The sequence below is a fragment of the Cariama cristata genome, unplaced genomic scaffold (genome assembly GCF_000690535.1).
Source record: "Cariama cristata isolate BGI_N322 unplaced genomic scaffold, ASM69053v1 scaffold12510, whole genome shotgun sequence".
Taxonomy (NCBI): Eukaryota; Metazoa; Chordata; class Aves; order Cariamiformes; family Cariamidae; genus Cariama; species Cariama cristata.
In genome coordinates, this window is record NW_009594117.1 from 20,894 (window position 1) to 43,159 (window position 22,266).

Consider the following 22,266-nt stretch of genomic DNA (forward strand, 5'->3'; position numbering starts at 1 on the left):
CCAGAGCCCCGGGGGGGCGCCCCGGGGCCGGCCCCAGCCATCGATAACTTGCCGGAGGCTGCATGCCATCGGTCCGGGGGCTAGGAGCACGCCGGGCTCTGCCAGCTTTCCGACTGAGGTGTCTTTGCAATCGCACTTGATGGAGCCTGGTTTTATGAGTCTCCATGGCACAGCTCCTCTCTCTCTACTCCCTCCAGAGAGCCCAGGAGCCTGCGGTCAGCAGCAGATTGATTTTATCTTAACTGTGATGACTGCATGCCTAAAAGTCGCCTTTATTCATCATCTCCCTGGCCAGCATGAAGGCTTTCTGCTGCTTCTGTCCCCTTTATCCTTTGTTTTCTCCCCAGAGAGTCAGAAAAGTGAGGTACAACACTAAAGCCAGGATTCTCAGAAAAACAAATCCCAGTCTCCATCTGAAGGACAACATGACATCCCAGGAACAAAAACCCAAACAGTCAGACCTAGCAGGAAACTGCCCCAATCGGATGATTTCTCTCCCCTCTCCATGCATCTCTGAGCATCTTCAGCCCCTGCATGACTCCCAACAAGTACAGAAACCCTGAGCAGCACAGCCCCAGGGAATTCAAGCTTCTAATTAAGCTCAATTACTCCTGGAAACAATTTTTAAACTCTCCACTGAGGCTACTGGCCAGAGCAAGAACACTGCACCTGCAAGTTTTAATTGCAAGGTTGTCACCACCAAAGCCAAGCTATCAGCATAGTTGGTGCCAAGAAGTCTGTGCCGAGCGGTCCCGGATCCTTTGGCACTGGCCTTATTGCAGGCTGGGGCAGCTCGGCTGCTTTCCAACGTCTCCCGAGCTGGGAGGGCTGGCACTGATGCAGGTGGAAAGCAAAACCACAAGGGCAGAGGCCAGGACCACCACAATCCCTTTGGATCCCTTTGGATCCCTTCCTCTGGCTCTCCTTGCAGCAGAAACACCTGACGCCCAAGGGGAAGCAGAGCAGGAGCCTCCATGAGCCAGCAGAAAGGAGACCGAATCTGAAAACCTCAAACCATCTCCCCGGCAGAGATACAGTGCTGAACCCGCAGAGAGCCCAGGAGGTCCTTGGGGCTGCCGATGGCACCCGCAGGGCTACGGGACCTGCGGAACATGACCAGAGACTCACAGGGAGCGGGATTTACAGCTATTCCAGGTTTAGTCTGGGAAGAGAGAGGTCAGGGAGATGGGGGCATCATTCCCCTATTCGATGCAAGCAGCCGTCCATGCAGCACCATCCCGTCGGGGTGAGACAGCGCTGCCGTACGTCTGAAGCAAGGGAGGGTTAATGGGGAAGCGAGATGGTGGCTGATGCTGTGAAAGGCTCTGCAAAGGCCCCGACTCACCGATGGGCAGGTTAAAATCAAATATATGTGATTTTAGAGGCGCCTCTCTCCCACCCGGTGCTCATCCTGCATCTTTTTCAGTCCCTTGGCCCTGCCACAGGCGTCACGGGGTGGCTTTGAACAGACACGCTGTGAGCTTGGTGTGGACGGGATAAAGCGCAAAGGCAGCTTTCTACAACGCAGTGGGTTATAAATAGGTGGATCAGCAGTTCCTTTGCTAAAGGTTTGGAGCCTGAGACCTAGGAACCACCTCCCTTTTCCACTAAATATGTACCTGCCCATCCCTCAAAGAGAGGTTGCAAGCTGCTAGGCTGAGGATGGGGAGTAGGGCAGGGCTGGGAGGGTCCAGCACCGGAGAACCCCACAGCTCGCCAAGCTCACCAGGGTCCAGCTTTGCAAGAGCGTAACAGTAATCCCACACTGCCATAGTCTTGCAGTCTCTATCTAATCAATAATTAGTCTTGCAATCACCGTGTAAACCTTACAGAAGGAAGATTCACTTCTCAGGGCTTTATTTGGGTATTTTTAACACTGCCAGAGCAGGGAAAGCCCACCTGTATGAGCACCTCCACATTCTCACTTGCCACCACTAATTCATCACCCCTCGGTTGCCATCGCCCTCTCCCAACACCCAGCCCCGCTGCGGTCGGGGAAGAAAAAAACGCTTCCTGTCACCCTGTGCTTTCGAAGATACGAAGCAGGCGGCGTCCCCGCTCGCCGGGCGGGCAGGGTGGCCGGCAGTGCTGCGGAGGTGCGAATCCCACCGCCCGGCTCGCTGCAGGCAGGTGTCAAATCCGGAGCCCCGGCGTGCAAAGCCACTGCACGCAGGCTCTCAAAGCCAGGCACATCGCAGAGACGTGACTGCTTAAAGTCTAAAAGAGAGGAGGATTTATCACTTCTTTTTTTTTTTAATTTGGGTGTTTTCCACAACTCGTTCGTGTGCCTGTACTCTTGCTGCAGGGCCCCAGGACAAAGGTGTGGGCTGTGACAGGCACATGGGATGACATACGTCCCACCACAAGCAATGGTAGAGAGACTTGACATCTGGGGAGCCAACTCCTGACCAAATCACCGTGCTCGGAGCCAGGCCATCTGGAAGCAAAGCAGCACCACGGCATCTCCATCCTCCTCTGGTGCCCCACAAAGCCAAGCAGCAAAGGGATCACATCAAGTTCGGGATGGAGAGAAGCAGCCAGAGAAACAGATGCTCAGGCACATCCGAGTCCAGGCAAGGCCATGACTACGCGCAGGAAAGGAGGAGGGCTGCTGCCTTAGCTGAGCTTTTGTCCCAGCTGTTTATCGCTCCCAAGCCAGTGCTGAGAGAAACAGTTTTAAGCAGCATGAATGAAATTGCAACACTGCAGGTTTCACAGGCATGCTGCCTCGGTCATCAGAGAGTTTCATGGGAAAGTGAAACAAAAAATCAGCGTGTGCCTTAAAAAGAAGAGCTGAAGGAAAAGAGAAAAACATACAGGCAGCACCTCAGGCCTCCCCTGCGAATCTGAAACACACACAAAACTGCAAGGGATGGAGATGTCAGTCTGTCTGCCCTAAGGAATCCATCACTGATATCTCTTGGTGACCTTGGCAGCTAAGGGGAGCCCAGCCATCCTAGTTCAGCAGCAGCAAGGCTGGCAGCGCCTATTTACTGAGCCTGCACAAAGCCCTGGTTTTGAATCAGGTCCTTCACTCATTGCCTCAAGCCTTGTCCTAGAAAGGCATTGTCCCAAAGTCCCTTCCTAAAGCTGAACGACTTGTGTGATGGTAGATAGGGCTTCCTCTGGCTTCTCTTTCTGTTGCTTTTCCATAGCAAGAAGCCAGCAAAGCGTTCCTGCCCGCAGGCTGCCTGCACTTACCTCCCCGTGGGTGGGGACGGGACAGGACGTGTGCCTGCCCTAGGGTGGAAACTGCTCTTGCTTCAGCCCTCTGCCTCCAAAAAGGAACTTCACTGTTTCTTCTATTTGCCCTGAAGGAAAGGTGGTTTGGGCACAGGTTTATCCCAACCTGTAACACTATCACGACCTGCCTCCAATTAGAAATCACAGCAATTACACAGAGGATCATTTAGCAGCCCAATTAGTATCTGTTTCTTTGGCAAGGATGAGACAGACTGGGAGTGGTATACTCTACCGGTGGAGTTTTCTTTGTGGGTTTTTCCGCCGTTGTGAAATGCTCCCCTCATTCCCTCAGGCACTGCCCAGCTATCCATTTCTATTGCTGCCCTATATCTTTGCAGGACAAAGAATTAGTTCCCTCTATTCAGGGATCTGCAAGTTCTTTGCAAGCCTTAATTTAAGCCTCTCAACAAGCCTGAGAGGCAATTCCGTAGTCTTAGCAGTTTCTCTCTGCATTACAGATCAGCCCACTAAGACTGGTGTCAGCTCTGTGTGCTACCAGGCAACCTCGCTTAAGTTCTGGATCTAAAAATGCCATGTTCCCCCCCTCCTACTGAATTATCAGAGCTTTTGCTCTGCAGCATATGCTGTACACCTTCTTGCCCACTCTCGGGTGCCAGGAGAAGCCAGACGATACCTGCCAACGTTTCTGGAGCAGTTTAAGGCAGCAAACCAGGCTTTTAGCAGATGAACACTCTTATCAAGGACATGGTGTTTTGACCTGGTATGAGGAATCTTACTGTTGGATTTTCTGCATTGCCAAGTCACGGACTAGGAGGAAGGATAAGCAACTCCAACCGCACAAGATATCCACGGCAGAGTCCCAAGGTCAAATTACAGTTGCAACTGCCAGAACACGTATTTCTCTGTAAGCAGGGGAAACAATGTTCACTACAAAAATCTTGGAAACCAAGCAGCACCTCTTCTACTACCTTCAATAAGCTTAAAGTAAGATTCTCTGACAGGTGGATAGCTTTCACCATGCTAAGAATGTCAGCAAACGATGCAGGTCACACCACAAAGACTTCACTGGCAAAATGCAAAGTTCATGACCGTGGTACTACTACAGCCCTTCGCGAGAGCCACAAGCTCTGCTCACACAAGAATCCTTCTGACTGGATCCCCAGAAGCTCTGAATCCCCAGATCTCTGTCAGTGGAACAGCCAAAAATGGGAAAGTTCAGAGGTTTTTATTTGTGTGGAATAGATAAGGAAAGCAAACATACCCCGATAGCCTCTTCCCTCGTGCGCAGCAGTCTGAAGGTTGCCCCCATAGGCAGGATGCACATTCTGTACCAAAGGCCTTAAATTTGACTGAGTCTAGTTAAAAATAAACTCTCTGGGTCAGCAGTGCTCTGCTACAGCGACGTGTTTGACAGCCCCAGTTTGGTCCCATTCCCCTCAGGAGCAGGATCACATTTCCAAGGAAAGGCTGGACTGGGGGAGCCCTGGCTTATCTGGCCCACGGGTCACAGCATTTCCCGATTTTTTTTTTCATGCCAGTCAGTCAATTTTCAAGCTGAAAAGGACCATCACAGGCAAAGTTTGACTTCATTCCCTTGGGAAACACCCACCCAGGCTTTCCACAAGGGCCTAGCCTGTTCATTTCCTGACTGGAGCACCCAGAGGGGCAGGTGCCATTTTGGTACACGCCGTCTGCATCCCTATCCAGTCAACAGATACAAAAGGACAAAGGCTAATTTGGGGACTAGATAGCTTCTTTCAGTCCATTTTTTTTTCCCATCTCTGATAAAAACTGCACACAGATGCAATGATTTAGCAATGATGTTAGATACAAACACCCCCCAGAGCATCTACAAGAGGCAATTCTTCAGGGGCAGAATTAAAAGCTCTCTTTTATCAAGTTCCTGGAGGGGAAATGCTTTTTTGGACAGTGAAAAAAAGGAAAGGTAAAGCCAGCACAGCTATGGACCAAGCTTTGGAGAGCAGGGATGCTCGCTCACCGACATGCTGGAAGGGCCTGGCATTATCCCCATCACGAGACTTGCACAGCACTTTCCCCTCTAGCAGCTCTTGGGGGAACCACGGGACCTGAAATACACTGGCAATTCCTTCTGCAGCCCGCTCAGAAAGGAGCGCACGTGAAATACTGGGGGTCAAGCGGCCTAGTGGAACGTTAGTCCCTCTCTGCGAGATACCACAGAGTTTTCCCACACTAAAGAAGCATGTTCTTGGCTTTGGTTTCTGAAAGTCTGCAGCAATGTACCACATTTGAGTTTGGCACCAGCTGGAAGACAACCGTTTCACTCTTTCGGTTGATGAGCACGCTATAGGTATGCATGCCATCTCGACTCAGCTTCCTGTCGGCTTTATCTTCAACTCATCAGGGAGGCACACAAATACAATTTACATGCCAAATCATCAGCTCTGTGTTGGCAAGTCCCGTTCTTCAAGGATCCTTTTCACACTGTCCACGATGGTCCACACTTCTGCCATGGCACCTCGACCTGCAGGGTAAGAACAAAACCACATGGTGAAATCCAGGTCCCATGGAGACATAGCATGAAGTACGTGCTTCCCCCGTCCCACCACCTCTCTTCTCCACATGCCGCACTGCTGCAGAAAATTAGATCTATAATGGTGGCACAGCACAGCAAAGCTCACCAAGTATCCCCATGTGTTTCCCCATGACTCGCCCAACAGAAAGCAACTGTGGAGGCCAGAGGATCTGCTCGGTCCAGCTTGCTCTGCAGGGGTTTTGTGGCACAGGTGAATGCCATCAGGGGAGGAGAGTAAAAAGAGTATTCATGCTAACTTAGTTTGGCTCGTAACTCAGAAGTCTAAGCAGGAGCACAAGCTCCTCAGACAGTCAATGAAGAGAGGCAGGAAATCTCAAAAGACAACTCATATGACCTTAATAAGTACCTCATGTTCTGAATCATCTCCAGAGGTGTTCGCATCTAACCCTTGACCGCACAGGGAGTTACCATCTTAGCTCACACTGCCCTGCAGGCAAGTGTGCAAATGTGCCCCCCCAAAAGTGTATGGGTAGCAAAATACCCTATTTCACTTCCTTTCTCCAGTGTAAACATTGTGTGTGTTCACCATCATTTGAAATGGCCTTTGCCTATAAAAAAGACTTGCCAAATTCATACCATTCCCATGACTCGGCTCTTAGACCCACATTAAAGAAAGCTGTCCTGGATTCACACCAGCTTGAATCTTGGGAGTAATTCTTGGAGAAGACTGAGTGCTGGACAGAACAAAATGTAAAAGCTTTTCCTTTCGGACTGGTTAGTTGCCAGACAAGTATCTAATCTACACTGTACTGTTGCTTCCCTCTGAAATGCTTTTTAAACTTAGGTTCAGAATTTTAAGACCAGAGATCATTAAATCATCTTGTCCAAGGTCATGTACTGAACTCAGCACTCAGTCCATTCACTCCTGTAATTTGCTTGGGGCTGAGGAAAGATACTTCTCCCACCAGCATTTGTCTCCACTGGAAGACTGAAAAGATGGAGTCTCTACTGATCTTTTGTCCTGCTGGCTAATTGCTCTAATAATTTAAAATATCTGCCTTATTGGTCATCAGAAACTAGTTCTGGGAGGTTTTGTGTTTTCCTCTTTTTTTTGTGGTCTGTTCCACACCTAGGTTAGCGAGCGCACAGACGAGCAGCTAAACCAGCAGCCTCCAAAGAAAAGTAACAACCTGAGGGCAGGCAAGAGACACAGGGGAAGGGGAAAGGCTATCTTGACCAGCAGGCAGAGTTGCTCTCTTGTGGGCAGATCACAGCCCTCAGTTTTCCTGTACAGATGAGCTATCTGAGCCTTGTCTGGGACAGAAGGTGTAACTGGATATAAGTGAGGACTTGCAATGAAGAATGATACTTTTGGAAAGTCACGAAAATTGGGTTTCCCTGAAAATTAAGACCATTCTCCACTACACCATTTTCAGACCTGTAAATCCCAGGAGGTCTGAAGCATCCTGCAGACAAGCTGCAGGCAGATTTGGGCCCTTCTGATCTCCTAATCTCAAGAAGAGGAGCTGCGGCTGACAGGTCCTGCTAAACAAGAGAAATTCCCTGACTGCCTCTGCAGCCTTCGGCAGAGCTACACCCTTCGAGAACATTTCCAAGGCCTGCCTTTGTCCTCCACCACCCACTTCCTCAACATCTTTGGCAATTCACAGCTGGATTTTTAGGTTTAGCACAGTAAAATCTTGCTAAGCAGTCTGTCTTACAGCTCATGCCTACAGGTAGAAATCTTCCGGTGTGCCAGGCTCTAGAAATCCAGCCAAGGATAATGAAGATAGCAGTTTGGAAACGTTTGCAAAGGCAAATTGCCACAGGCTGATGTGTGGTAGAGCACCTCTCAAAACTCTCTTTATACCATGGCATGTGGATATCATCAAGGCCAACAGCTGGCAGCTTACATTTAACTATCCAATCAAGGAAACATTGTAACTATCAACTCAATTTCATTTGTTATTTTCATTCTCTTTTAGCTAGACTCTATGTCTAAAATCGCCCATTTACTAAGGAAGAAAAATTAATCAGGTAAAGCTTATAATGCAGAGACTTGGTGGCAGTCAGTATCTGGCCCATTTCAGGTGAGATCAGCCACAGGAGTTGAGGAAGATAAACTTCTTTTACAGCAAGACAAACCACAATGTCAACAGACAAAACTGGTGCAAACTGAATCTCCTTTCTTCTGCACCAGATGTGTGAGCTTTGCTACCTGTTGCTTGGGTGGAAGCTGGGCAAACCCCTTTGTGGATGAAACCCACAAAACCAAAGTTAGTGTGGAAGAGAGGCCTTGGGGTGAAAGACCTGAGAAAAGAGGGGAAGAGAGGAAAAAGTCAGTGGTGGAGACTGTCTTGGATCTTCAGACACCTGGAGTCCATTACTGCTGTGCTACTTTTGGCTGGGATAGAGTTAATTTTCTTCACAGTAGCTAGTATGGGGCTATGTTTTAGATTTGTTCTGGAAACAGTGTTGATAATAGAGATGTTTTCCTTACTGCTGAGCAGGGCTTTACACAAAGTCAAGGCCTTTTCTGCTCCTCATCCCACCCCACCAGCAAGGAGGCTGGGGGTGCACAAGAAGTTGGGAGGGGACACAGCTGCGACAGCTGACCCCAACGACCAAGGGGATATTACATACCGTATGACGTCATGCTCAGCAGTAAAACCATAGGGGAGGTTGGTGGGGGGGCTGCTGCTTGGGCACTGGCTGGGCATTGGTGGGTTGGTGGTGAGCAACTGTTTTCATTTGCATCACTTGTCTGTCTTGGTTTTATCTCTCTCTCTCTCTGTTATTTTCCTTTTCATTACAATTTATTTCAATTATTAAACTGTCTTTATCTCAACTCACGAGTTTGCTCACTTTTACCCTTCTGATTCTCTCCCCTCATTCTGCTGAGGGGGACTGAGCAAGTGGCTGTGTGGTGCTTAGCTGCTGGCTGGGGTTAAACCACGACAACTGCTTTGCCATAATTTTTCTACATACTGCCAGGAAAATCCTGGCATTTGCCTACAGCAAAATCTTGTTGTGCATTGACTCAGAAACACAAGCGGAGTCGAGTCAGATGTGGCTACTACTGCCCTAGCTGTCCATACCATCTCTCTCCTACAAGCTCCTTCAAGCAACTTGTTCTCACATTGGAGACACCTGAACCCAATATGAAGCGGCTCCCAAATGACTGCTGGTGGAATGAGGTAACTCCCGATCAGGGCTGGTTTACTTTGCCGTCCTGAGCTACAAACCACAGCAATTCACGCGCTGCTTCTCATGTGGCTCACACAGCCCAGTCGCAAGGGCGGCAATCCCCAGGAAAGGGGCAGGGCAGAGCGGCAGAAGGTGGAAATCATGTTCACCATCCAACTCTAACCCATTTGTGCCGGTGAGTCAACTCACATGGCCCTTTTGCATCTCAGATCCCGATCTGTGAAACAGAGATGACAACAACACAGCTTTGCCTCAGGTGCATGAACCTGCAGGAATAAGCACGTGACCCATTAGGAGGCACTCAGCTGCTTACTTCAGGAATAGAGATCCTATATACATACTAAAAAAGATGATGGCAAAAAATAAAGGACAAAGAAGCTACGCCAGATGGCCTTTCCACTTCTGCCAAAGTGTCTGCGCAGAATGACCTCTTTTGGGCGTTCTCCCTTAACATTGTTATAAGTACGTAAGAAATTTGATATCATCAGGTCTAAAATCCCAGTGGAAGCGTAATTGTCCAGGACATTTCAACTGATGCCTGAGTTACTTGACTACACTTATCTAATTGTAAATATTTCTTAAGTCTTCAGCTCCAAAAACACATTCTCTAGAAGCATTGCACCTACCTAAGAATTCAGAAACTAAGCCAGCCCTAGAATTTAAGTATGAAGAACATTTTAACATCCTGTCTTTGCTACAGACTGATTATTGAACTATCTGACAAAGCAGTTAAAATCCTGCTAGAGTAGGGGTTGTTATACAAAACTATGAGTATACTACTGTGCAGGTAATAGCACATTTGCTATTATGGCTAGAACTGGGTGACATTTTACAGACAATTTGCCCAAGAAAATTTTGATAAAAAAGCAAATCCATTCATCCAAATTGCTTGTATAAAAACCTTCTCAAAACCTCCCAAAAGTCAAAATACCTCAATTTAAAGCAGCTCCTAAATTACAAATGAGACCATTTGAATAATATTTCTTAGCACTGCAAGTTCAGCCTTTTGAAACTGAGTGTGACAACTTTCCATACCCACCTCTTTCACTTCACAGATAAGTTTGATGTCAAAACTCCAAATCAAAACTCCATTGGGAAGAGAAAAAGTAACCCAGGCAACAAACAACAACAAATGTTAAATGCACGTCCACCTACACCCTCAGCCACATCTGCAAGGCGCTTATTCTCACTGTCTGCTCTCGGGGATAAGATATTATCCCTGTGTTAGAGATGAGGAACTGAGGCATGACGAAAACAGCCCACAGTCACAGCAGAGGGCAAGGTCAGGACACCCAAATCCCAGGCTGATAACGCTCACCGCAAAGCCTTCCTTCTCTTTGATCTACTCTCTTCTTGAATGAGTATTTCTTTTAAGTATCAGGCCTACCTAACAGCTCATTTGAAAGCCTGGCTTGGATAGTCTCTTAAGACTACTTAAAAATTAATGAACAAGAGTAATAGATATCAGCCAGCACAGGGCAAAGCTTCAGTTTGTTTGTATAAACCCTGGCACTAAGCACCTGCTCCCCGCAGTTCAGCATCTTGAAGGTCACATGGCAAAAGAATGCACATCCCTTCAGGACAAAAGCAGCACTTGTGCAGAAAAAGTCAGAAGACATGCAAATGGACTGACCTTCATCTCCACACACTAGTTTCTTCACCACACAGGGGATCTCTGTGTAGCCAAAGCCTTTCAGCTGCTCCACGTGCTGAGCTGTGATGGGATGTTCCCACATGGCCGTGTTCATAGCTGGGCAGAAGAGCAGAGGTTTGCTCAGATCCCAAGCACGGACAACACAAGTCTGCAAGAGAAACCAAGAGGTTCAGCTCTGAGAGGGGTTGGCTTTCCTCACTCCTCCTCATCACTTTGCTGCACAGAAGCGCTTTCCCAGCCTGGGTGTCATTAGAGGGCCAAAAGCCTCAATCTGTCAGTGCAGCTGGACTAAGCCACAGGCAGATCCACAGGGCTGATACTAATTTGTATTACATTCCAGCAAAGCTCATCTCTGACAAGCAAGAAAGATGAGGGAGGCTACAAAGAGGATGGATTCCATCCTACTCTGGCTCAGGGCCAAGCAAACAGCCCAACCGCTGGAGCAAACCAAGTTGGAACACAATGCGTGCAGACTGCCAGCCCATGTGGGAGACTGAGAGAAGCTAAGGGGTGGCCACAGATCATATCAGCTATAGAGAAATCCCCAGGCCATGCTTCAGATAAGCCAGCTGTAGAGCTAAACACAAAAAGTTGGCAAGTGAGTCTTTTTTAAATGATATGCCAGCTGGATCCATAACTCCTCACAAGGGAAGCACTGCTGCTTCCAGGATACAAACAGAAGATAACACGAACACATCTGGGCTGTTGCAGAAGATGCTGGCAGATTACAAACCATCTAGCAGCTCCTGCGTGCTACAGGGAATCGTATCTGACTCCTCAGCAATACAGAACTTCCAGATAACCCAGTATCACCTCATCTCCTTAAAAAGATAAACGCTGGGTGCTCTTAATGCAACATCCATCAGTTTCCCTAGGCCTAGCAGCATTTAAATCATGCAAAGGGAGCTTCCCAGGTAGCAAGAGGCCCTAGTGCAGGGTCTGTGCTCAGATCACAGAGCACTTACAAGAACCCTGCCCATCCTTTTTTATGCCCTGTGATTTGAACCCTTCCTAGCACAGGGAAGTCTGCTAAAATCTGTCCCAGCTTGCCAATCAGCACCTCCAGCACTTGCTTTCCTTTGCTGGAGCTACCTCTTCCCTCCACAAACTCCTGCCAGCGTTTTTGAAGCCATGCATCCCTAATATCCTTCCTGAGCTCTTCCCTCTGCTACCACCATCACATCTATAGTACCAAGGGGACTCAGAAGGACAAGACATTGCTTGTCCCTCCCACAGCTCTTTCTGGCTTCTCTCAGATCTCCAGTGATCTACTCCTACAAATGAGGGTTGTTGGTCTGGGTGCATTTTGTTCATTTATAGGAACTTCCTCTTACCTGAACAGCTAAGTCGGACATGCAGGGCTCCCCAGCCAGAGCTGATGGGCTGCCCTCCGCTCCTAGTTCTAGCCTCCTTGCATTACTGAAGGGTGATGCACCACAGCAATGTTTGCAGATCTGCAGCTTCCTGGCAGATCTTTTGGTGGTTAATGCTTATGACTTCTCTTAATGAAGATCTACTGCCTGGACACAAAGCATTAAGCCCCGCTGAAGGTCCCCATCACCCAACAGAGAAGCATGCTCTCTTTTAACACGCTTTCTGATCAGCCTTTGCGCCAGAGCACTTTTAATACCGGAAAAACAAGCCTGAACAAGCAAAATCTGCTGTAGCTGAAACTGGAAGGTAAGTAAGTGCGAGTATGTTTGAATTTCTGTGCTATGCAGTTAGGTGAGGGAGGAGGTGAGGTAGCAGGAAGGAGACCATTTTATCTGATCTCACAGGTGTCTTCCCAGATTGCATCTAAATAATGCAGAGAGGAACTCAAAAGTAAGTGCAAGTGTGTATGTGCACACGTGTGTGTGTACATGCATGACAGACAGAGGGTGGAGGTAGAAAGAGAGAAATACCACCTGTCAGAAAAAGCAGGAAAGGCAGAAAGCAGGGACTGGGAAATAAAAGGAGCAGACTGACAGAACCAAGGAGTGGAAAGGAATGTAGGTCAGGGAAGGAAAGAACAACTGCTTGAGAAGGAACAGGGGAACCATACTGGAGGAAGAGAGAGACAAACATATGAAGTGGGAGCAGAACATGCAAATCTCACTGCTCTCGATGCTGCAGAAGCACAGGAGTTTCCATGACAGGTCAGACAGTCTAATGCTGGGAGGTGAGAACTCTCAGGCAGAACTCCAGTTACTCACCAGCAGGTTGTCACAGATGCCATTCGCAAGCTTTGCCAGCGTGTTTGCATCAAGAGGTGCCACCACCATAATGTCAGCCCACCGTCTGAGCTCAATGTGCAGGACTGGGTCTGAACGACCTTGCCACAGCTGTGGATGAGACAAGATGCAGATTACCGAACCCCCACAATGAATGCTGTGAACAACAGGCACTTTATCAACGCCACATTAGTAACCCCCATGTAAACTTAAGGGGAAAGAATTACTCTCACATCAAGCAAGACACCACAGCGTGGGGAACCAGGGCCTGCAGCCACAATGCTCGTTTTTCTGATTTCCCTCCTGCTCCAGCGAAGGCCACGTTGCAGCTAGGAAGCAGAGTGTGCTGGGTGCTCCACAAATGGCTATTCGTGGTGGTGCAGCCCCCGGGGCTACTCTGAGATCTCAGGATAAGCCTTGCATGCTCCCATTGTGCTGTTATCTTGGTTACAAGTGCAGTGGCTTGGGGCTGGGGTCAGGCACTCTGGCCACACCTGGGCCATCTCCTGCCTCAATTGTCTAACAGAACTCTCTGAGATCTCAGGATAAACCCCTACTGTGCTGTTATCTTGGTTATAAGTGCAGTGGCTTGGGGCTGGGGCGTCAGGCACTCCATAGCCACACCTGGGCCATCTGCTGCCTGAATTGTCTAACAGAATGACTCTGTAGGAATTGCACTCAGAATGGAAAATACTCACCAAAGCCAATCACCTCAAGATCCTATAGTGATCCAAAGTCAGATCACAGCCGGCTGCGTGACCCAGTATCTGCCCCCTGAGCTGGGACACCTCTCAGGGTAGATGCAAGGACTCAAAGGCCTGATTTTGCAAGATTTGTCATTGAATGCCAGTGTATAAAAGACAGTAATTCACGAAACTCACAAGAAGGGAAATTTTAATCATAAATTAACCTCTGTGTGTGCGTGCAATTTGATTCAGAACTGTTTGTCTATCTGTGATTTGATGTGATTTAACCTCCCTCTGTGTGAGCAACCCTGCTATAAGGTTCAGGTGACCTTACCATTCTCAAACCTTTAACTAAGTCACTATTTCAATTGTAACAAATTCCATTGAATCTCTCTGTTAAATTGATTGATGATTAAGTACTGTTGAGAATTACATAGCCTAATCGTGTGCAAAAATATTAATAAATCCTAAATTGCTACTAAATCAAAGCCATGTGAAAAAAAAATCACATTTGCAATAATGATATAAAGGATTGATTGCACACATGTAATCCTTTAGACGTAAACTGTTGACCATGTCTGGGACCAAGTCTAGATCCAGCCGCACCTAGACTTGCATCTGAGAAGTTTAGAATGCAAGGGGGTCTTTTCTGAACCTCGTGACTCAACGGGAAGGTCTCCCTGACGGCTCTGTCTGACCCTGTCTTCTATGCAGTAAATAATCAGCTGTACCTTGCCATCAAATCTTGTTAAATCACTGCTGCATTTACTATCAAACTTTGTTAAATCGCTGTTTTAAGCGTGTTGCTACTTCTCTCTTACAAGTGAAGTGTGTCACTCCATCTGCGACAGTATCCTTTCCTCACAAAGACAATTCACACGTCCAACAACCACAGATTTCAACCCACAGGAAAGAGCTTTCCCTATCCACTTCCCATTTGCATCATCCCTCAGCTTGTTCCTAAGAGCTCCCTCAACATGCAGCACATCTGAGCAGAGAAAAGAGCTCCATCCTATCAGCCAACTGAAGCCAGACAGGACCAAACCAGGGCTCACATTTCCTGAGGAACCCATGTGATTTATAAGCTTCACATTTCTTTGAAGTGAAGCTGTCTGCTGCCTTTTAATGAGGTATAGACCCTTCGAAGTACAGTAGGGAACAGCCCTGTTGACTTTCTCTAGGATGAATGAGGTTTAGCTGACTGGGCAATTTCCTCCTCTCGTGGCTCTTGAGTATTTCAATTTTCACTAAAGGTCTGAGTTGCTCAGGAGAGTCCTGGTCTTAAGAGTGTAGTTAACCAGGGAAGTGTCAAGAGAAGCAGCAAACAGCATCAGGTGCTTAATCCCCAGAGGACACACACAACCACAGGCCAGCAAGAGGTGCATCAGGGCCACAAATTGTTCCTTCTCTGAGTCACTGCAAACCACAACAAAAAGACTGCATCCGGAAAGCTGGTGCTTCCTGACACCTTTCCTAGCTCCTCCACTCACTTCTATTTTTTCTAGAAGCACTGAAAATTGTAGGTTTATTTTCAAAGTAAAATATCTCACAAACAGATGCTGAGCAGGCTTATTTCCCACCCTTCTGTCAGAACAGCGTGTTATAAGGGCTCCATGCCCTCTCTCCAGCATGCCAGCAGACCTCAAAGCCTGACCCGCACCTCTTGTATCACTCCACCTAAGGTTCCTCAGAAATAACTGCCTGGAGCTGTAGCACCCTGGGACCCAGCTGATCTCCACCAATCTCCTAGACCAGCCAGAAAGCTTCCTGGCCATTGTCATTAGCATGCCTCTCTCCACATAAAAGTGATGCTCATGTGTGAGTGCATTGGAAAGAGTAGTGGTAAAGAGTAGATCACCTTGTCCTCAGATCGGTACTGCAAAGCAGAGATAAAATGTACAGAAAAACAAATGTTGACATTATACAATGAACCTCTTCATTCTCAGGGACTCTCATAGCATATCAGCAAAACTGTAGTCAAGAGAAAAAGCCATTTTACAGGGTCTAGAGATGTTCACAGCCCTGACAACTGAGCTATCCCTTACTGGAATGGCTCTTCTATGTATGCACAGGAGCACAGACGCAGACACCTCCGAGATAAACACTACTTCCACCAGGAGAAGCTCTCTAACTTCCAGCCCACTACCACATTGCTGCACAACATCTCCAGGTACTGGCCTTCCTCTGCACCCCTACACCAGCGTGGCCCTACCAGCACAGGTTTACCCAGTCACACACCAGGTTGAGTTTTAAAGCAGTACAGGTAGTTTTGTAAACATCAGCAATGTCTGTAGATTCAGAATATGTAGTGTTAAGGAGAATTAAGCTGTTGCCTTTGTGACAAGTATGACTCATGACAAGCACCAAACACCCTCACCGCAACTCTGCAGTGGCTTTCTTGACATTTCCTGATACTCCTCTCAGGGCTGTGGATAGCAGCTGAGTCCAGGGTGGTGAGAGACCACTTCTACCCTCATTGCCTGCTGCAAGACTGCTAGGGCGGTACAAAATCCTCCAGTACAGTCAGGGCAGCCTTTCCCTTCTTCCTCATTTACAGCATGGTTGGAACCACATTCTTTGAAAGCCATATTCCAAAGCATACCATTACTAGAACAAAGAAGAGTCTTCGCCCAGGATTAAAAATTAAATAAATGTGGTCTCTTGCAAATAAACTTAGAGGAACGCTTCTATTTGCTGTTCAGCACTCGAATAACTAAGCAAATTGCCCAGGAAGCCTGCTTTTTTTTCTGAAGTGTGACCCATTGGCCTTCTGAAAGTAGAAGGCACGAGTACATGACAAAACTACTTGAATCACAAAACATGTAGCTAGTGGGGACATGACAGAAGCCCCTGCAGTCTCCAAAGGAAGAACAACTCACCCGCCATTCATCTTCATCACTGTAGAGGGTGACAGGAATCTCCTGGGCATTGTAAAAATGCTTTGCTCTCTCAGTAGTGACCACCTTCACTTCAAGCTAATCAGAAAAGAAAGAGAAAGACGTACCAATGGTTAGACTTGAGGACAATCCTGTGAAGCTGGGTAGAGGAGCGCTCAAGCCACAAAGATTTTGAAAGCTATGTGGATTCTCAGAGGACCTTCCCCTATTCCCAGCTGAAAGGCCAGGCCACTACAGGTATTCACAGGAGCCAAAGACTCATTTCATGCCACCCTAAAACAAGCAGGTAATTAGTCACCACCTGTCAAACACGTTCACATGGCCCATTCACAGCAGGGACAGCAGAGAGGACAGAGCAGGTCAGAATGAGATGCAGTTCTGCACAGAACTTCAAACAGACAGTAAGAAGCAGCAGACCAAAGCTCTGTGAAAGACAACCTTTAATCTCAAAATACACCTGTCAAAGAGAGTAGGTGAGCATCTTGCCTCAGTGGATTCCCTCGACCACAGCACAAAGGACTGCTGAGGTGGCATGCCTACAGGGCACTTGCAGGATCAGTCTTCCCACACTCGGAGCCAAGAGGAAGCTCTGTGCCACGAGAAAGCACAGTGCCGAGTGATTAAAAGAACTGCTGAGGGATAAGTAGGTTAGCTGGGGCTCAGCACCACCAGCACAAAGCAAGCTCACCTCTGCTGCACAAGGCTTCACAGGGAAGAGTGCCTTTGGAAGACAGAGTACGATTTCTTGGTTGAATGGACCACATTGTGCACCTCTCCATCTCTTTCTGCCCCTGCCTCTCTCTCTCAATGATCTCCTGGTGCCAAAGGTGGGGAGGTAGCTACAGAGTACTGGATATTACTTTTTAAAACCGTGTTAAACAGACTTGCTCCAGCCAGGGGTAAAAAATACCAGAAGCAAGTCAGAGTTGTGTCTTCCAGCTATCCTTCCTATCAAGGTAAGATGTTAGAAAGAGGAAAACCTCTGTGTAGGTATGTTCATAGCACAGGGTTTCTGTGCAGCCAAAACAGTGGCTTCCACAAAGGAAAGAGAGATTGAGTTGAAAGTACACGAAGGTTCTCTCCGAAATCTTAGATAAACCCGCCTGCCTTGCTGAAAGCTAGTGGAACCTTCAGTTATATGGTATATACTGGGTAAACCCTGTCACGTCCCTTGGATGTTTATTTGATATGCACACTTATGAGGTGCTAAGGTGCCCTACCACACGAGATCCCTTCATTTCCTCCTGCAGAAATCTTAACAAGTGGAAAAAAGGTTTTTTTCCCTGGTTTCTACATGTCTCATGACCTGTTCAAAGCTGTAGCTTTGACAAAAGTCACAAACAGCTCCCTGCCACATGCAGTGAGTGAACCGGAGATGCTCTGCATACATCAGGATCAGCCGCAAAGCAGAGCCAGCGTTGGAGCGGTTCTGCACGCACAGATCACCCATGCAGGATATGCAACTGTATTTCCACCTGCAATTCCTCCCAAGGACATACCCTAAAAACAGTCAATAGATGGGCCAAAATATGGAGGGAGTGCTCCGAAAAGACTGGCGGAAGATGGACCTCAGGCCACCGAATACAGTGAAAAATAACCCTTTTCCTTGTTATTGGCCATTTTCCACCACAGTCTGCTCCTTCAAGCAGTTCAGTGCAACCCACTGGGTGGTTCTGTTAGCCCAATGGAGAGGTGAGGAGAAACCAGCCTCACCAACAACTCCTTCCCACTAGAAAAGTGTGGCCTGAGGTATAAAACTGATGAAGCACTCGGCACACTCTTGCTAAAACTGACTGCTTAAAACCTCCAAGAAGCTATCTTCAACAGCAGCGGTTGAAGTGACAAAACATGTTAACCTATCTCCCCAACACTATCTCTTCAACTGGGAATGGAGCAATGTTGATTATCTGCATCCTACATGACTAGAATAACAGTTGGGAGAAGTGGAAAATCCCAGCCTTGGCATATCATGATCTTTACTTTTTCTTCAGGAAACTGGAGAAATTACCAGTGGGAAAATATAGCTGCACGTAACACCAGTATTTGGTACTGTATGTTTGGTTCTTTGCCTCTTCTAAATGTCTGCTCTTTTTCAAGTGACCCTAACTTGGAATCACAGCTGCATTTCTAGTGCTTTTGAGTGTGAAGATCATATTGACAGCAATCAACCGTATTGTTTCCATATTAACCCCACCTCACAGGAAGCTGTTTGGAGCCAAGCAGTGACACCCACAAAGGTGCTAATGCTGCTCTCTGCTATGCCACGGGCCTCAGTGAGGCGTTAACCTCATAGTCTGCAAGGTACTATTTATTTGGTGATTTTAAAGAGCAACGTGCAGTTTAAAGGGGCACGTCTGCTCTCTGAAATGGTTCCAGTAGGCCAGGTCCGCACTAAAAGTTTTCAGCAGTAATGTTTGTTAGCGGTACTCTTATTTTACAGTTAGCCATAACAGTATAAGGATTTTTTGGTGATACAACTCAATCTACCACATGACATATTTTGTCACTTGCTACTTCAATTGCGTCATTATTCAAAATTTTCTAATCTAGACCAGAAATATCCCTCTAAGGCTAAAGGACACAGAAAAATCCCCAAGACATTCTGCTTTTTTAAAAAAGATAGTTTCATAACCGCCTCCAGTCTTAAAAAAAATACGTCTTTCTTGAAAGAATAAGGCCAAGAATAGGGAATAGCTGGCTATCAAGGACTGCATCCAACCCACTACAAGCTAGAGCATACCAGAGGGATGTTCAAGAAACTCTAAGTGGCAGTGACACCCCCAAGAAAGCTGCTCTATTAGTTAAATATTCTCCCTAATTAAGGTGTTCTGCTGAGGTGGGCTCCTGGTTCCCTTGTTCTGAGCAAGTCCTTCAAGTCCCTCCAGCTACGCTGGAAAGAGATCAGTGTTCTCAAGATCACTTTAGCCTACATAGTTTTTTCTTTCTATTTACCTGGCACACCCTCTGTTTGCCTGTGGACATATCTCTGCTTAAACAATAAAGGCAGTCTAGCGACACTCAGAAACTCCTTTACTGGAGACAGTTTAGACTAGTCAAGGGTTCTTTTACTTGGACCACTTAAAGCCAATTCTCCAGAATAAACTTTACTGCAAAACTGCTCTTCTGTGTTCGTGCAATATTGTTGGTCTCCATTAGAGGATTCTGCTGTCACAGCTGTTTCTGCTTGGGGTAAGGGGGCGTGTATGATTTTTTTTCATATCTTTCTCAGTTTTGACAGCAAACTCTTTACAGGCAGACTGAGCTTCGGTAGCAACTGCTGCAGAAGAAAGAGAATGAGTAGCCCCTCTGTTAAATGGCATCTACAAGCTGATGCAGAAGCTACCTGGCAGGAGCACAATGAAATGACATGACATGATTTAAACCAAGAAGCCCAGATGACATCCTCTAGCCTCAAGAGCAATACATTTCACCCACAGAAAACTTCATCCTTGCCTTTCTTTATGAGTAACGAATATCCTGCCAATATGATTTTTTTTGTTGTCGTATTCCTGCCAGGCCATTCAAAAATTCTAGGAATCAGCTTGAGACAATGTGTGTGAGTGTAGCACAACCATGAGTTACCCACAGTGTCCTGACGAGACACTGTGTGCTGTTTCCCCACAACACCAGGTGCAAGGGTAATAACGTGAAAGGTGTAAGCTGAAGCCGTCTAAATTTCCTAGATCTTCAAAGAGGTTAAACAAAAGGCAGTAAGATGTAGTCACATCCATTATCACCCTCAAGGAGACGTTAAAGTTTAATGAGTGCAAAATCACACTGCCAAGTTGTTCACCAAGGATCATTTTAGCCAAAATGTCAATTTAAACTAACCACTCTGGTTTCAAGCCTCTGACCACATCTCCTTTGTTATGAAAGCCTTCCTCTACTCCTGCCCTGCTTCCACCAATGGCTTTTTAGAGTTCCGTTCCATCAGCAAAGAAATTGATGCAACAGGCTTGTGCAGGACTTGCCAAACTCAATGGATAAGTTGCACTGACTCAGCAGGCTTTAGATCAGGCCTTGAAATCACATCAGAAGTGAGGAGATAGATAATTTTAATTAATAAATTAAGTAGCAGAAGCTCCTGGACTAGATGCTTCACTTTCACTTTTTATGCAATTAAAGCCTAAAACCAGCGGCCACAAAGCCTGCAACGGATGTCACAGAACCTATGCGCCTTCACAGAGAGTTTAGATCCAGCTGTCTGCAGTTTTTAATTATGAATCAAATGCTCAGAGAGAAGGAACACATTTGACCTACATTCCTGTAGTGGATCATTTGCATTCTTCCTGTCACCTGCAAAGAATGATGTTCCAAGCACCAAGAGCAAAGGAAAAGAGACAACAGCAAAGCCAATCCAAGAGTCAGAGGAATAGAAGATGCACATCCCTGTCTCTGCCCACTTCCTTGGTATCATTTTTCTTTCGCCCTCTTACTTCAGGTCAGGACCTTTGGCCCCACTAATCATTTCAGGTCAAGTAATAAATTAACTGAGGCCCCTCTTTGCAACCCACAATGCCAGCCCAGCTGGCAGAACCGGTGCCCAGCAGCTCACCACATCTTCAGTACCCTTTCCAGCTTAGATATCAACATCAACCAGATTTGTCAGAGTTACTCGAGGACTGCACCTCTTCTGACTCTGTTAACGTATCTACAAGGTAAAGCCTCCCAAATCATCCAAAAGGATATTTATTAAGCAACCTAACCAATATATCTGCATATTTAAGTGCACACTCTTGTTCCTGTCACTCTTTCATTTCACTGCTCCAAAACATTAGCTCCATTTCTTAAAAGTTAAATGTTTTCTATGTTTTCCTCTAACTGTATTCTACAGCAAAAGTTAGCACATTTCCCTCTCTGATCCTAGTCACTAGTGGCCTCTGCTGGACACCTCTGTTACTCCAGACAACAAACTAGTAAAAAAATAAATAAAAATGCACAGACACATATAGCAGCTTGTATTTTCTATTTCTGTTTTTACAAGATCTGGTTTCCCTTTGTTGGTCAGACAGCAGTGTCCCTCTTTGCAAACTCCCCATCTCACCTACAGAAAATTGCAATACCCTAACTAGAGATTTCAAGTTCCAGAAAGCATCACCTGTGTCTATAGTCAGAGCTGATAATTTGACTGACAAGGTCATATTCCAGACAAACAAAACAAAACAAGGACCTATTCAACAATTTTTGTGAGAATCAAGTAAGCTGAGCCGAACAGTAGTACTTTCATATTCCAAAATCTAAACGTCTGCCTATAGAACCATCCAGGAATTGTTACTGCTCTTTAAGCCTGACGTAAAGCTAAGTGTAGAGATGTATGAAATGATAGGAAAAAGTATTAATCGGTCTTTAAAAACAGGAGGAATCCTCCCCTAAGGGCTCAAAGCCAGAAGAAACTTTTCATTTCAACAGAAGCCATGTAATCTCTCCTCAAAAAGAGTAACAAGATAACACCAGGTTTACAATACTCTACCATTAGACTTACCCCAGTGATTTTCAGCAATTCAGTGATGAGGAGAGGCAGCTTCAGGGCAGCCACACTTCCAGTCACACCCACCAGGACACGGTATTTTTTCTCCAGCACAGATGAGCTCTTTTCTGCAGGAAACCCTGGTTCTGGCAGGGAGAAGGGCTCCATGCTCTAATCAAACTCTACAAGCACAGAAAAACAAAAGACACTTGACTACCGGTGTCTCCAAGCAAGACTAGCACAGCAGGGCTCCTGGGCTCCAACACGGACACATTCCCGGGGGCATGGATCTAAGCTTGGACTATGCAGGACCCAGAGTAATTCAATCTGAGGATGAACACTCAGACCCCAATCCACAAAGCTTTCAAGCATCAGCAGACCTTGAAGCACAGCAGTAGCCTGCTCCTCCTGTTTAATTACAAT

General features: G+C 46.7%; 1 protein-coding gene across 1 annotated transcript; it reads right to left on the bottom strand.

Annotated features, from left to right (window-relative positions):
* Positions 1–5,557: 5,557 nt before the first annotated feature.
* Positions 5,558–22,023, bottom strand: PPCDC (phosphopantothenoylcysteine decarboxylase). The gene is made up of 5 exons (XM_009696800.1): positions 21,859–22,023; positions 16,359–16,454; positions 12,776–12,904; positions 10,560–10,728; positions 5,558–5,707 (listed from the first exon to the last, which is right to left on the bottom strand). The coding sequence occupies exons 1-5, from the start codon at positions 22,009–22,011 to the stop codon at positions 5,622–5,624; spliced, it is 633 nt and encodes a 210-aa protein (XP_009695102.1). The 5' UTR covers positions 22,012–22,023; the 3' UTR covers positions 5,558–5,621.
* Between the last annotated feature and the right edge of the window lie 243 nt (positions 22,024–22,266).

Coding starts and splice junctions, on each gene's coding strand:
- PPCDC (XM_009696800.1), bottom strand. CDS start 22,011: ATGGAGCCCTTCTCCCTGCCAGAACCAGGGTTTCCTGCAGAAAAGAGC. Junction 16,455..21,858: donor AATTGCTGAAAATCACTGGG/GTAAGTCTAATG, acceptor TTTTCTGATTAG/CTTGAAGTGAAGGTGGTCAC. Junction 10,729..12,775: donor GCATCTGTGACAACCTGCTG/GTGAGTAACTGG, acceptor TTTCTCTTGCAG/ACTTGTGTTGTCCGTGCTTG.